Source organism: Bos grunniens, chromosome 22 (genome assembly GCF_055505025.1).
Source record: "Bos grunniens cultivar Pamir isolate PY7600 chromosome 22, Bosgru_T2T1.0, whole genome shotgun sequence".
Classification (NCBI taxonomy): Eukaryota; Metazoa; Chordata; class Mammalia; order Artiodactyla; family Bovidae; genus Bos; species Bos grunniens.
This window is the reverse complement of record NC_141186.1, coordinates 52,864,326-52,881,194: the sequence shown is the minus strand read 5'-3', so window position 1 is coordinate 52,881,194 and position 16,869 is coordinate 52,864,326. Positions and strand designations below refer to the sequence as shown.

At 37.3% G+C, this 16,869-nt stretch overlaps 1 protein-coding gene across 6 annotated transcripts in view; it reads right to left on the bottom strand.

Moving 5' to 3' along the window:
- The window catches only part of SETD2 (SET domain containing 2, histone lysine methyltransferase), an 82,953-nt gene that overhangs the window by 16,555 nt on the left and 49,529 nt on the right, over nucleotides 1-16,869 (bottom strand). For 3 of the 6 annotated variants that reach the window (XM_086368304.1, XM_086368305.1, XM_086368307.1), the window contains exons 10-13: nucleotides 14,439-14,573; nucleotides 13,259-13,378; nucleotides 10,981-11,643; nucleotides 612-660 (exon numbers count right to left, since the gene is read on the bottom strand). In XM_086368304.1, the coding sequence (XP_086224430.1) occupies nucleotides 612-660; nucleotides 10,981-11,643; nucleotides 13,259-13,378; nucleotides 14,439-14,573 (967 nt within the window). Of the gene's footprint in view, nucleotides 1-611; nucleotides 661-8,112; nucleotides 8,396-10,980; nucleotides 11,644-13,258; nucleotides 13,379-14,438; nucleotides 14,574-16,869 lie in introns of all 6 variants that reach the window. The other 3 variants (XR_015151717.1, XR_015151718.1, XR_015151719.1) reach the window with 3 other exon arrangements.

Here is a 16,869-nt window from a genome sequence, read left to right as displayed (position 1 = left end):
TGCCCTAAAGTACTACTCAGAAGCATTAGTATCTGCTTTCACTTTGATCTGCCCAATGACTATTTCCTCCTTCAAATCTAGGTTCCTTTCCCTTGTGTTAATTTCCTTAAAATGTGGCTATTTCTTCACTATATATGTGTAAAATAAGAAAAGGAATCATAGCAGTAGTATATATTTTGACTCTGTACCTTTGAATATGTGAAGCAAAGAAATCATCTTACATATAGAAGCTGATTTCCTCATATTTTAAAATGAGGAAAAAGCTAGACTACGTATTTCCCAAAGTATTTCACAATTCTTCTGAATGTTAACAGCTCTAAGCTTTTTAATTGCTTGACACTGAGGGGTAACACAGGAAATCAATGGGCTTCCCTTGTGGTTCTGATGGTAAAGAATCTGCCTTCAATGCAGGAGACCCGGGTTCAGTCCCTGGGTCAGGAAGATCCCTGGAGAAGGGAATGGCAAACCACTCCAGTACTCTTGCCTGGAAAATTCCATGCACAGAGGAGCCTGGCAGGCTACAGTCCTTGGGGTTGCAAAGTCAGACATGACTGAGCGACTAACACTTTCACTTCACCTTTTTCATGCACAAAATATCTCTGAATACCTACTCGTGCTCTCCTTTTCAGTTTGACTTTTCTTCGGAATTCGATATACCTCCTGCAAAAACACAAACCAAAAGAAGGGTTATTAGTGATGAGTGGAAGCGATAATTGCTTTGATTTCACACTGGCAAAAAAGAAATGGGGAGGAATAGTCTGGTATTTAATTATTCTTCAAAAATTTACTTATATTTGGCTTTAAATAAGAATAGATCCTGGTCCCTTAAAAAATATATAACACAAATACATATTTATTTTTAAACATCTACCAGGCTTGCATGACCTCATTAGCCAAGGAGCAGATTAAGTAACTAGGGCATTATTTCTGGCAGAAATACACCTCCTGAAAAATCTTAATTTCCATAAACTGTCTGCATATAAAATGAAGTCATCTATAGTTTCTTTCTACTGAGAGTATTCATATGAACAACTGGAACATCTCACTTGCCATCACTACTTATAGAAAGAAAAGGTTAGGAATAACAGCTTCACATCTCAGAAAAATTACATGTATAAAGATAATTCCTGCTTTTCAGTATATTTTCCTACAAATACAGAATCAATGTAGCTAATGGCTAAATGTAATTTACTCTTACACTCCTGCTGTTATTTTTAAAAAGAAAAGTTTTGGATCATTGTGGCTCTTCAAATACCATCTAATATTCTATCAAGATTCTTCTTGAGAAATATAAACTAAGTCTTGAGGTAACTTTTCTTGCTGTATGAACCTAGAGCCTAGAAATGAACCTGTTTCCTGAAAATCTCTCTCTGTTTTAAGTCCATCAAGCAGCTCTTAGACACATTCTTCCTTATCCAGTCACCTGGTTGAGTGGGCAACAGCACACCCACACATTCTCAACAGTACATCATATAAAACCCTTGCTTTAGAGTCTTTTTGAAATACTGACCACATACAAGGTGACCTGGTAATCCCATTTTTTTAAGGAACTGTACTCCAAGGAAAATCTTTCTACATGATTTTTGGTTCTAACAACATCTGTGGAAAATGGAAATAACCCATATATCACACAACTGAAGAAAGGTCAAGATATAATATTCAGCTGCCATTAAAAATGCCAAAGTGGACTATACACATACATGGCAATCTATAAGAATATAGATTTTTAAGAGAACCCTTTAATAATACTCCATGCATGCTGACAAATTATCTAATATAAAGATGATGACATTATTGAATGTGCACTTATCCTGTGTGCCAGGTGTCATGCCAAGCATTTCAAACACATAATCTTATTTGAGTTTCAAAACAACTCTCATAGTTTGTTATCTCCATTTTACAAATGAGAAAACTTACTTAAAAAGTTTAGCAACTGATGCTTTCAGAGCACTTTTGCTTTGACTCCAGAGTACATCTGTCCATATGACGAAGTGGCATATTCTGGAAAGGAGTGCCGTTTTGTGGATTTATGCACAAATGTAGTAAAAATCCACCATCCACCTAGCCTTTCCTACGTAGGATTTTCACTAGAGCTGCGATTCTCAACTCTGGCAGCATGATTAGATCACTCCAGGAAACTTATAGATGTACTATCCCAAACAAACTGAACCTAAAATTCTGGGAATGAGTCCCAGGCATCTGTATTGTTTAGAAGCTCCCCAGATGATTCTGAAGTCCAGAGAAGATTAACAACCACTGAACTACTGGCTTCTCTTAACAGGCCTCACTCATTTCTTCCTCATAAGGGAGAATCTGACAAAAGAACTATGTTTATATCCTCAGTTCAGTGCCATCTAGGCTCTTCCTCCTCTTGGGCTGCATCTGCCTAGAGAAGACCACATTCCAACCTATCCCTCTTCCTTGACTAAGTTACCTACTACCGATAGGTCATTTTCTTCCAATAGTTTCAAAAAGTACACATGGGAAATTTATTGGCAAAGCACTCCAGCACATTCTTTTTTTTTTTTTAAACACATTTCAAATGAACTCACAGAATAGACTGTAGAAAAAGGATTAAAACAAAATTACAAAACTTTGTAAGATTACTTTTTCTGGAAAGTATAAAAATTTAGCACTGATGAGACTGTTCTTTAGCTAAACAAGACTTTGAGAACAAAATACTTTACAATGAGAGTATAATTAAATTTTACCTTTTATTATATAGATATCAGATGATATATTCTGTAATAACAGATTTTTTTTTTTACAACTAAGACTATTTTTCCCTGTTAGCAAGTACAGACAGAATTGTGTAGTATGCATCAAACAAATCTTTCTTCCTAAATGATGGCAAGACTAAGAATAAAAAAGAGAAAGACTCTGAGCCAGGTGCCATTTTTACTGATGGAAGGGCACAAAAAAAGAAAATGTGAAAGCAAAGTTATGAGATATGGAGGCTAGAAGTTAAAAGTGCCAACTCCAGGTAAAAGGAATTCTAGGAGAGAAGGAACTATTTTGAGAAATAATCAAGGTGATTTTTTTCAGGATTAAAGAAATATAAAATACTTCTGATTAAAAAGGCAAAGAACATCAAATGAAGCTGGGCAAGACTGAAGGCAGGAGAAGGGAACGGCAGAGGATGAAACAGTTGGATGGCATCACCAACTCAATGGACATGAGTTTGAGCAAACTCCAGGAGATGGTGAAGGACAGGGAAGTCTGGAGTGCTGCAGTCCATGGGGTCATAAAGAGCTGGACACAACTGAGCAACTGAACAACAAATCAAATAGGCAACAAAAAGATTATGACTTAGCAAGTCTGCATCTGGGTTTATCGCTGCCTTCTCCCCCCAATCTCATTCTGGCTCATTTTAAGATAGGTAGAAAACTGCATCCATACAATGGAGTATTATTCAGCCATAAAATGGAATTAACTACTGATACATGCTACAACGTGGATAAAGTCTGAAAACACTATGCTAGGTAAGAGCACTCAGACACAAAAAGCCACATATTTCATAATTCTATCTATCCTCTTTATCCAGAGATTCTGTATCTGCAAATTAACCAGCTCACTAACATTTATTTGTAATTCCGAAATTATGTTGAGAGAAAACTTCAACAACTCTTCCCCCGAAAAGATGAGTCAATTGGTGACGTTTTTGTTATACTTTTTCCAAACAATTAACTGATAACATGATGCAACACACTTACCCAAGATGTACATGAGAATCTTTTCATTATGTGAAATAATGAAATGAAACAATAAAATAATCTTTTCATTATTTTCTCTGAAAATGCTTCTCGTATACTAGTATCCTTGTGTATTTCTTTTCCAACTTCTTCAGTATTATTTTTACTAACTTCACCCCAAGGTCTGACCTGCAGCCTGGTTCTTTAAGTATCCCTTCAACCCCAGCTAAGAATGGCTTTGCAAATTTTTAAAGGGAGGGAGAAAAGGGGAGAGAAAAAAGAAAGGGAAAGGGAAGAAAAATTCCTTTAAATTCAATCATGGATCATTGTTTGATCTTTGCAGCATTAAGGGAGAAAAGATACTTGAACAAAACACTAAAATGGTCATTTCTATGATTTAAGAACGGCTTCCCTGGTGGCTCAGATGGTAAAGAATCCACCTGCAATGCAGGAGACTTGGGTTCAATCCCTGGGTCAGGAAGATCCCCTGAGAAAGGAATGGCTACCCACTCCAGTATTCCTGCCTGAAGAATTCCATGGACAGAGGAGTCCATGGGTCGCAAGGAGTTGGACACAACTGAGTGACTAACACTTTGGGATTGAAGGAAGTCTGAAAAGTATTCAGCAAAGGTACATAACATGGGTTGTCCAGGAAGGCTATAGCAATCACTATTTTTGGATCAGAAAAAGGAGTGGAAAGAATGTAGGATTTAAATCAGAAGACCTGAATTAATTTTCTTTTTTTTTTTTTAAGTTTTATTAAAGTATAAAGGAGATAGAGAAAGCTTCTGACATAGGCATCAGAAGGGGGCAGAAAGAGTACCCCCTGAATTAATTTTCTACTACGTTGCTTAAAGTTAAATTACAACTTCATAGGCATGTTTCTTTCCATTTTATAGTTGATAAAAACACCACCACTTACTTTACAGGGCTGTAAAGATTACATGACACTCATTCTAGTTTCTGACCACCCATCAAATAAAATATACATACTATGGATTCAAGCAGCAGTGTGGTACCACGGAAAAAGGACCTTCATCATTCAAATATTTCTGAAGTGCCAAACTACACACTACACTCTCTCAGTGCTCTGGGCAGACTCGAGTGGCCACGGCAGACCCAGTCCCTGCCTCCGCACAATGTGCAATTACAAAATGGTTATCTGCTGTGACTGGAAAGGATGTTATGAGAGCATAAAGGAAAGGCATAATACTCTATCTTCGAGGAAAAGGAATGACTTTCAGGGCAAAGGAGGAAACTTAAGTGAGAAGAGACATCTAAATAAAAGTCTTCTCAGAAATGAGTCAGAGAGTGTGTGTGTGTATGTGCATGGAACATCAGTAGTATCATCCCACTGGAAGATCAGAAACGCTTGCAGTGCGAATGTATAAATAAATAAGGACCAGATTATGCCATAGTATGCAAGCTTTGTTAAGAAAAATGGACTTAACTTTAACAATGTAATAAGGAACCATTTAAAAGTTTTCAGTACAACTTTGACATGAATGCAGGTATATTTCCAAAAGGAGAACTCTGGAGACTGAATGTAGCACAGACTGGAGGGGCATAGAGTATCATTCACTATTCTTAAGTGGTAACATTATTACAACTATTATTACAAAGACACCATGATAAAAGTAACTCTTATTAAGATTAAAGAACAGTCTCTGCCATTGAAGATCTCATGGTCCTGTGAGGAGAAACAGGCATCTAAGCAAGTAATTTCAGAAACCTGGTAAATCTGCTACCACTGTACAGAAATACAGAAAAAGGAAGGCTGGATTAGAAAATCACCATTTGTTAAAAATCATAGTTGCACAAGATTCAGGCCGAATCAATGGGCGGATAAATTTCACAAAAAACAAAGTATTTGTAATTTCTAAAGGTGCTCCTATATGACACTTTTTTTTATACAGGAGAAAATAGAAACCTAGGAGACACCACCATAACCAAGCGATCAAAGTTGACAATGCCAGTAATGAGATAAATGAACCAAGCACAACTCCAGACAAAACCAAATTGAGGGGTATTCTAGAAAAATTTTAAAGTATTCAAAAATGTGAAAATTGTAAAAGACAAAGATTGAGGAACTATTTCAGATTAAAGGATACTAAAGAGATAAAAATGTAATACTTGATCTCAGGTTACATTCTGAATCACAACTTTTCTTTTTTTTTCTATAGAGAACAGCATGTGCACAACTGGCAAAATGTGAATGAGGCCTTTTTAAAAGATTAATAGTATTGTGTCACCGCAATTTGCTGATTTTGTAACACTGAAGTTATACAGAAGAATATCCTTATATTTGGGAAATAAACATTTAAAAACATCTAGGCACAGTGGGCGTCAGATCTGTTAACTTACTCTTTAAAAGTTAAAAAAAAAAGAGAAAATAATGAGGTAAATTTGGTAAAATGCTAACATTGGGGAATCTGAATGAAAGGTTTAGAGGAATGTTTTACTGTTTTTAACTACATTTGTCACTGGAATGTGTATTACATGAAGAATACATAAAGAATAGTATTCCTTCAGTTTTCCTATAAATCTGAAATTACATCAGAATTAAAAGAACATTAAGAAGGAAAATTTATATAGTCTCATTATGGTTATATATAAACTGGATTATACCAACTTATCTGTACTTGAAAAACTTCTTAAGTTTCTGACTAACTTGATCACGGTCCTCAGGGAAAAACAACATTCATTACAGGTATCTTCTAGCCCAGAGATTCCATACCGTATATAATCTTCTTCAGATAAGTCCTACATCCAAATCACTCAAAGTAACTTATCCTAAACAGAGTCAAGGCTTTTTTTAAAAAAAGTAACTTCACAGGCTATGGAAACATGATCATTAAGTCTTTAGGGAAACAGAATTAAGAGCTCACGTAAAAGAATAAACTGTCAAAATGACTTCATTCAAAATCAGAATGTTTAGAGCAGCCAGATTCTGTGTCACTCAGATCAGGTGTTGGCAAACTTTTTCTGTGAAGAACAACACAGTAAATATTTTAGGCTCTGTTGGCCATCCAGTCTGGTGCAACTAACTACTTAACCCTACCAGTGCAGTGCAAAAGCAGCCACAGACAGTATGTAAATAAATGAATTTGGCTTTGCTCTCCCTAAAACTTCATTTACAAAAAACAGCAGTGTGGCAGATTGAGCCAGCCCATAACTTAGATAAATTATCTGATAATAAAAAAACCCAGACTACTAATAAGTTTTAAACTGTGCTTGTCTTTTATCAAGTCAGATATTTATTACAAAAATTCAACACAGTGGTATCCAAAATAGTGCTCTTCGGGGGCAATTCTGAATTTTAATGAAAAGGATAACTAATATTGATCCTTATGGATACAGAATAATCTTTACTAAGGATTTTGAAATTTATAGAAAATCAGGGCACATCATTCATTTTGAAATGTTGCACAGTAGACTTCACATGTAAAATTAGTTAGGAACCAAAATTCCAAGCAGTGACAAAACCTTTTTTTTGGCCGCAAGGCTAGTGGAATCTTAGTTCCTCGACTGGGGTTCAAACCAGGACCCTCAGTAGTGAAAGTACGGAGTCCTAATCACTGGACTGCCAGGGAATTCCCTCAAGCTCAAAACTTTCCAGTTAGGTAACTCTATATTATTTAAAACTTCTGTAGAGAGTTCGATGCTTAACTTTCTAGGAAAATAATGTTTAATTAAAGATGTTTTGAAGGACTTCTTTGGCAGTCCAGGGGTTAAGACTTCGCCTTCCAATGCAGAGGGTGTAGGCTCGATCCCTGGTTGGGGAACTAAGACCCCACATGCCTCTTGGCCAGAAAACCAAAACTTAAAAGATAAATAAATAAAGATAATGTCTTGAGATAAAGAAGATAATAAGGATGGTCTTCAAGAAAAGTCCACCTTATCACATATACAAAATGTTCCTTAAATCATCTAATTGAGGTAACTAACTACTCAAATTTCACCATAAACAGACACACATCCTGTGATCTAAGTGTTCATAAAAGAGGCTCTGGAATCACTAGCCATCGCAGTCTCTCAGCTGTTTAACTGCAACTGATACCGCCAAATGCACAGGAACCTTACCTCTTCTTCTCATGATCCAAATGAATGAAGATTTTCCAGTCAAATTATAATTAATCATCACTTATAACCAGCTGTTTTGCCCTGTGAAGCGTAGGGTATATTTTCAGCACGAGGGGTGATGTACAAGAATTCCTTTTACAAACAGAAATATATGCACATTCCCCTGCTGAAAACGTTGCCCAGTTGATCTGCATGTGAAAATGAATACATGCTTATGTGTAGCAATGTGCTTAAGTGATGTTTCTTGTTGAGGTCTACTTTAGGAGTCAAAAATGTGTAAGCCTTGTGGAACCAAGGCAGTGGTCCTGTGTATAGAGGTATAGAAAAAGTAGCTCACTTAATCCTTTCTCGCCAGGAGTCGGGATTTTCCCAGAACGACATCCATTGTCGGCAATGGACGCACCAAAATAACGCCGGCGCCAGTGAGTTAACCACCTCTGTCCTCTTTTCACCTATTTTATTTTTCATGCATCATCCAACTTCCCAACCATCTTCCTGTTTCTTCACAGAATGCACGCTAGGTTCTTGTGTTTCTTCAGCACGAAGTTGGAAATGGAGTTGAGAAAAGGAGACACATGGTCAGCTGGTGATGTTAACAAGCTCCGTGCTGCCCTGAGAAGCTGGATGGAAAGGTTCAGGTTACAAGGGGGGTCATCATTAGGCCTGCGAGGACAAAGAGTCATTCCCGAAGCTCCACTCCCTTCCCTCCCACCCTCTTTCATTCCCTGGTGGTCCCTACTGTCTGCCTTCACAGCTAAAGGGCTAAGAAACCTGAGGCAACCTCTTTGAGTTCTTCACTCCATCCAGTACGTAGACAGGCCAAGTGGAACACACGTCCAGCAATGTTACAGTGGCCCAGGAAGGTCAAGGAAGCTTGGAGTGGCTAACATAACCACAGTCTTAGAGCAAGGCTTTTTAGTGTAATCTTGGAATTAACACCAGCAACTAACACGTGCTTGCAAACAGGTGCTTAAAAAAGGTTGGTTGAATAACATTTTCTTTTCTGCCAACGTTTACTTGAACACATAGGTGGAAGTCAGACAGAAGTAGTTAACTCTCTCAATGCCGGGAATAGGATGGATATATACAAATCACATCGAGGCAAGGTGTTTCTCTAAAACATGTTCAAATTATGGGTCCCTAGCTAAAGTATATATATTTTAAGGACAACTACAATCAGTTTTGAAATTAGAACCATGGTAAATGTTAATCAGAATGACAGATGAATTAAGAACTCCAGTACCAATGCATACCACAACATCACAGTTCAGTCAAGCAAAAACATTTCTCAGTACTGCAATTCTAGATGGGTAATGATTCCAGAGCAAATTATAAAGTTTGAAGAAGGAAGATTTTATTTAATGACTTCCTTGATGCTAAGAACTGGGATAAATCCAAAGTATGAAGGTGAAGAAGGATATGCTTTAGGTACAAGAAAAATTTTAAATCTCAAGTCAAGAGAATCATTCCAGATAGTACTGTGTAACCACACTGATCTTTAAGATGGGAGGATAATAAGCAGGGGAAGAAATAATTTGGTAGGACTCAAAAAAATGTATGTCTGGAGAATGAGTTTAAAATACCAGTCATATCTGAGTTAAAGATATCCCAGAGAATAATTTATATCATTACGATTATAATTTAAAAAACTACCATATAAAGAAACAAAATACTTATTCTAGATTTTAAGAAGAGACAGGTTTTTAAGAAATTAAGATGATTATGTCTTTTTTTAAAAAAATTACATCAATCAGCACCTTCTCAGGCAAAAGTGAACTACCAGGTCTGCAAGCCCGCTCTCACAAGCTGTGTCTGCCAGGGCCTTCCTGTCTTCACCTGCATGCCTGTCTCCATTTCCACCCCCCTTACTGAGTCAGTCTTCACACAGGCTCTAACAGTAGTCTCCAAACACAGGAGGGACTTCTTTCAGGGACTCCTTTGCCCTCAACAAAGCGGGCCTTAAATAAAGGTTCACACATATGACTGTCCCAGGAACTCTTTCGATTAACTGCAATTCCAGTCCCTGTGTTCACATGCTGTATCAAAAACAGATTTAACTTTGAATCTTTCCTTTTGTATTTATAAAAGGTCAGATTTCAAAAGGCTTAAGAAGGCTGAGTTTATGCTGAGCTATAAGTGATCAAATAGAGTAGCATGAGTAAGAGCTCAAATGGGTAAATGAGAGCTGAAACCACACCATCCTTAAAGAAGGGTCTCAACACAGTAAATTACAAATGCAAACACAGGCACAGTGCACAAACAACCGACTACTCATTCTGCTCAGTGTAAGGACAGTTCCCTACAGGCCCAATGGTAGGATATAACGAGTGAGTTTTGTAGTCATAAAATTGGGAACTGAGAGGACTCCTGGTTTATCTGGCTGTTCACCGCTGGTAGAAGACAGGAGGAACAGAAAAAGTGGCTGGGTAGCAACCTATTCCCACGAGTCCACGAGACCTGGATCCCAGATCCAAATCACTTACAATCAAAATTTACCACACCTCTCCTAGGCTTATCCTGTTATTCACTTCTGTGTTTTATTCAAGACCCAGACTGGGTTCTCTGCAAAGAAAACCCTGCACATCACGCTACATACTTGAACAAACGATTATATACGTATTAGATGAAACGGTTCCAGAACTCTGTTTTTTTCTTTTGGCCAAAGAAACAGGCTTTTAAAACTAGGCCTAGTTCAGAAACAGTAATAAAATTGATATGAATTAGCTTCATATAAAGTTGTTTTACTGGAACAGATAATTTATGTTCAGTCATTTTTGATCAGAACTTGCTAGAGTACCCTGGCTTTCCAATTAATTTTAACTAATTTCTAGTTAATCCAAGAAATTAATTCCAAACTATTTTCAACATTCATTTTTTTTCTTACATAGACTCTTCAAATGTAGACTCATGTTTGTTACTCAAAGGATTTTTGTTTTTAATGTGAAGACCACTTGAATGACTAAGTTTACTATCATGATATACTTTTGCAAGCAAGGAAAAAGGGGATATCTGTGTATTGGTTTGGCTGGTATTTCTGGTCAAAGTTTAAAAGACGTTATTTATAGAAATACTTATAATTGGCTGACAGAGAGCATTCCATTTTTCAAAAGTACACACAGCTAGAAAAGTAGGTAATTCAACTGAAAGTTTATGGAACTCTAAACCTGGGTAATTCAGATTAAAATGAACAGAAATGTTCTCTTACCTTTAGGTCTTTCCAACTGTCCAGGAGCTTGGTGGCCAAATCACTTATATCTACTGTTTTGTCTGGCGGTTCCTGACTTCTCTCACTCTCCACATCAGATACACCCTCCTCTTCATCTTGGGATGGTGTTTCCTCAGCAATAGGTTCGTCAAGTTTCGAGCCACTGCTCTCTTTGTGTTCTAGTTCAGCGTCAGCCTCCAGTTCGGACGTGGGGAGCTTGCTGGCCTCCGCAGCAATGTCGCTGTCAACTTTAGGCTCGGGCAGCTGTTGCACGAGTAGGTGCTGCGGCTGAGGCTCTTCCTCTTCTTCGATGGGGACATTCTCTAACTGGTCCAGGTCCTCTTTCCCATCCTTGCCTTCTAGCTCGCTGGTGGCATCAGAGATCGCACTGTCCATGCTATTTTCACTTATAATTTTAAGTCTGCGAAACATGAGTTTCTTGGGGGTGTCTGTGTCAGCTTCTGCGCTCAGCTTGGTGGAAGGATCAGGTGTGTTGAGCGGTGTGTGAGCACGTGATGTATTTTCACTAGAATACCCGTCTCCTTCACTCAGCTGAGGGATAGCAGTCTTGGTTTGAGACCAACGTTGAATAATAGGAAGTACTTTGCTTTCCTCCAACATATTTTTAGTAGGAATAGGTAAATGTTCCAGAGTCTTTATAATCTAATTAAACACAATACAAAAAAAATCACTTTGTACAGCTGACTTTTCATGAGACTCAGATCAACTCTGTAGAAACAGTGGTTTTTGCTGCCTTATTAAATCAAGATCTAGGTCTTATAATCACAGACAGATTTACATGTCATAATATTACTTTCTTCTAGTATGGAAGGAAAGGTGTTTTATTTTTTAATATTTTTCTGCTGCACCATAAGGCATATGAGATCTTAGTTCTCCAACCAGGGATGAAACCTGCACCCCGTACAGTGGAAGCACAAAGTCTTAAATAGCGAACTGCCAGCAAAGTCCCGAAAAAGCGTTTTAGTAACACTGACCAGCAAAAATATAATGTGGAGCAGGTGACTGCTCACCTATTACTAGGACTAATTTGATTAATATTCTCCACCAGTAGTTCTCAAACCCAAATGGATTTTTAAAAAAAAATATCAACACTACTGGACCTCATCTTAAGTATGTTTTTCTAAAAAATTTCCCAAGTGACTGTGATAAATGCTTGGAAACTATGCAACAAAAAATATACATTTAAATGTCTTTTTTACACACAAAAACACAGATATTACTTAACTTCCTTAGTCTTTGACAAACAGCTGTATAGCAAAGAGATTCTCTCTTCATTCCAAGATAATCATCCATCCCCACTCTCTGAAATTCAAGAATTCTTTCCAAAGTGTTTCCCCACTGTAGTTTTATAGAAACCCCAAGGCTTCCCTAATTCCTATTTATTGCTGAATCTCTTGAGAGAAGGATGGAAGCAAGGCAATCACTCAATTCACCACTCTCATATTTATGCTTTTAAAAGCATATTATTAAATGACTTTGGGATATTAGAATTTATGATTAAAAAGAACTACATTTAAACCAAGTTAGAAAATATTGTGTGTAAAGGTATAAATATAACAAGTCTAATGATGCTATCAATGAACATTTATTTAGATCTTTAAAAACACTTGATTACTCCTCAAAATGTTCTTACTCTTGTCATCAAAATTCAGCTCTTTACTAATTTTTTAGAACCTCAGAATTCAACTTCCATATAGCTTCCTAACTTTTAAAAACTATGGTTTTAGCAACACACTGGGTCTTTCATGTAACAATGTTATTATATCTTGCTCTTGCAGTTCCCAACTATGCAGTACTAAACTTTAAAAGACACCATAGGGAAAACCACTGGGCAAACTTACTTCAAGGAAGGTGTGTGTAAAGTTACAGTTACAGAAATGACACCGAGATGATAAAATTTATGCAATTATTTAATATGGGTGATAATTACACAGCTAAATTCATTATCCACCTGGCTTCCCACGTGGTTCAGTGGTAAAGAATTCACCTGTAATGTAGGAGACACAGGTGGGTTCGATCCCAGGGTCGGGAAGATCCCTGGAGAAGGAAATTGCAACCCATTCCAAAGTTCTTGCCTGGGAAATCCTATGGACAAGAGGAGCCTGGAGGGCTACAGTTCATAGAGTCTCAAAGAGTTGGACATGACTTAGGAACTAAACAACAACAAATTCATTATCACTGATATTATCAGAATGCCCTCAACCTAAATAATAAATTTAGTAGTTTAAAGAAACAAGCAGGTTGAATGTGAACTGACCTCTTCCTGAAGCTTCTGGTTACTTTCCCGGCCATCACCTAGTTCTGCCATCCAGATCCACAGCAAAGACAGCCCGTGACGTTCCAGAAAGGACTTCAGACAAGACTGTGAGTGTGTGTTCTTCCATGGGGGATGGGAAGCAGGATGCAGGGTATTGGGGATTGGAGGAAGGAGACAAATAACACCAGAGACAGCATTAAAAAGGGCCCATAGAGAGGACTGAAAAGTTTGTTTATATTCAAAAAGAAATCTAGAAATTGTTTTGATTCAATTAGAATTGTGCAATTAATAAATGCTTTAGAGTAAGATTATAATCTCTTTTGATACCTAAAATGTCAACCTGGACTTTACTAAAGTTCAATTCTGAGGGATTAAGAAAAAAACTACATTCACCATTTTTACTGGAAAAGCTAAAACTATAAAAAAATTTATGGACACAGATGTATAGAACAATCTTTTGGACTGTGGGAGAGGGAGAGGGTGGGATGATTTGGGACAATGGCACTGAAACATGTATAATATCATATAAGAAACTAATTGCCAGTCCATGTTCGATGCAGGATACAGGATGCTTGGGGCTGGTGCACTGGGATGACCCAGAGGGATGGTACGGGGAGGAAGGTGGGGAGGCGGGGGTTCAGGATGGGGAACACGTGTACACCCGTGGCAGATTTGTGTTGATGTATGGCAAAACCAATACAATATTGTAAAGTAATTAGCCTCCAATTTAAATAAATAAATTTAAATTAAAAAAAAAAAAGAATAAACATATTCCTGTTAAAATTCCTTGCTTTGAGATCATGTGGTAAAAATGGCCTTGGCATGCTAAAAATCAAGTGAGGAGGGAAGACCTCTATTAAGAACTATTACACACAAGGGCATGCTAATAATCAAGTGAGGAGGGAAGACCTCTATTAAGAACTATTACACACACACACAGAAAAAAAATCTCACCATGTTCTTTGACTAGAAAGAAAACAATATCTACTAATAGAGTAAGTGATGCTGAACTCAAGACATTTTTAAGAGTACAAGTTTTCAATGTCATATAGAACTTGCAAAACCATTCTAAAAATAAGAGTAACTCTTATTAGAATTATTCCTTTTCATCATTCTGGACTGTAGTTTAAATGTCCCACCTCAAATTCAGAAATAAATAAAGTAATATCAAAGTGTTCACCTGTATGAGCTTGAGACAGGTAAGTTTCTGTTCCAAAGTTTCAATTCTAACCATTAGCCGGGATAAGCTGAGCACTTGGTTTTTATCAGAGAGACCCTCGCCATTCTCCATCAAAGCTTCTAGCTCCCCATCCACCTGCGACAGCAAGGGAAAAAAATCTGGTTATAAGACAAGAACAACAACAAAACTCCAACTAACCTAATAATCAATTTGAAAAGATGCTCAATCTCACCAGTAATAAGGAAAACAAAATTAAGACCACAATAAGAAACCATGTTACACTTGTTGTAAGAAGTCTGATAATATTAAGTCTAGGCAAAGACGTGGATCAAAATGAACTTTAAATTAAAAAAATGAACTTTTATACACTAATAATGAAAACAAACTGGTATGATCAACTTGAAAAGCTTCATTCAGTCATCAAATACTTATCAAGCACTTATATGTCAAGTACAGTTTTAGGTGCTGAAGACACTGCAAGAAAGCAAAACAAAAAAATCTGCCTTTATGGGAGGAAAAAAAACTGTATCAGGTGAAAAGTAGGTCAGAAAAAAATAAAGCATTAGCTTGAAAAATGAAATATTTGTATCCTCTATGCCTAGCAGTTGCACACCTATGAATAAACCCAAGAGAAACTTCTGCACTTGTGCTTCAGAGAATCAGAAGAATGTTCATTGAAAAGCCATTCAAAAGAGCAAAACACTGCCAACAACCCAAATGCCCATGGCCAGGCTAGATAAACTGGCATGTTCACATACTGGAATATACCACAATGAAAGGAATCAAGTGCAACCAAATGCAACACAATTTATCAATATTTATAAATTCTTATTCTTTAGTAATACTTTACTATTTTGGGATATGAACTATCTTCAATGGGCCCAGGCACCACTTTTAATACATTCTGATAAAATATAATATACATATGGAAAAGTACTAGGTTGGTGCAAACATAATTGTGGTTTTGGATCATGAATTTTAAATCATTATAACTAGGCTCAAATTCATCTTAAGTAATGAAAATAGGAACCATTACAATCAACACATCTTTGCCAACGAGAAATAAGTTTGTTTATTCCTAGAGCATAAACGTCCATGCTTAAGGATTTGACAAACTCTTGGAAAGCATTTTCTGCCTTACGCAGGTTGTAGAACCATTTTCCCTGCAAAAAGTTGCCAAGATGCTTGAATGAGTGGTAGCTGGTTGACAAGAGGTCAGGTGGATATGGCAGATACGGCAAAATTCCATAGCCCAGTTCATTCAACTTTTGAAGTGTTGGTTGTGCGACATGCAGTTGGGCACTGTCATGGAGAAGAACTGAGTCCTTTCTGTTGACCAATGCTGGCTGCAGGTGTTGCAGTTTTCAGGGCAACTCACTGATTTGCTGAGCATACTTCTCAGATACAATAGTTTTGCTGGGATTCAGAAAGCTGTAGTGGATCAGATCAGCAGCAGACCACCAAACAGTGACCACGATCTTTTTTTGGTACAAGTTTTGGCTTTGGGAAGTGCTTTGGAGCGTCTTCTCAGTTCAACTGCTGAGTTGGTAATTGCTGGTTGCCGTAGAAAATTCACTCTTTGTTGTGTGTCACAATCCGACAGAGAAATAGTTCGTTGTTGCATACAGTAAGGGAAGATGACATTTCAAAATTACAATTTTGTTGATCTAGGGTCAGCTCACGAGGCATCCACTTATTGTGCTTTTTCACCTTTCCAATTTGCTTCAAATGCCATACGGTTATAGAATGGTCAACACTGAGTTCTTCAGCAACTTCTCACGTAGCTGTAAGAGAATCAGCTTTGATGATTACTCTCAACTCATCATTGTCAACTTCCAATGACTGATCACCATGCTGCTCGTCTTCAGGGCTCTCATCTCCTTTGCAAAACTTCTTGAACCACTACTGCACTGTTCATTAGCAGTTCCTGGGCCAAATGCGTTGCTGATATTGCAAGTTGTCTCTGCTGCTTTATGACCGATTTTGAACTTGGATAAAAAAAAACAATTGCTTGAATCTGCTTTTTGTCTAAAATAATTTCCATAGTCTAAAATAAAGAGCAAGCAATAAGTCATCAGCAAAAAAAAAAAAACAAAAACAAAAAAAGTGAGAAACGCTCATTAAAATGATGTATAATATAACCACACTTACTTAAGAATGTATACCAATATCAAACAGCAAAGGTCAACAGCAAAACCGCAATTACTTTTGCACCAACCTAAGATATAAACAATTAGCAACTAAATAGGTAAACAAGCAGTGGAGCAACATCCATAGCAACCAACACTCAGGTAAAAGGGTTGGGTGGGGTGATGGGGAGAACACCACCAGTGTTCGTGAAGGGCTGTGCATGCCACTTCCTTGTTATAATACCTTCTCTTCTCCACTCTAGAGATAATGTCTCCTAACTTTTTAGGAAATAGTACACTGA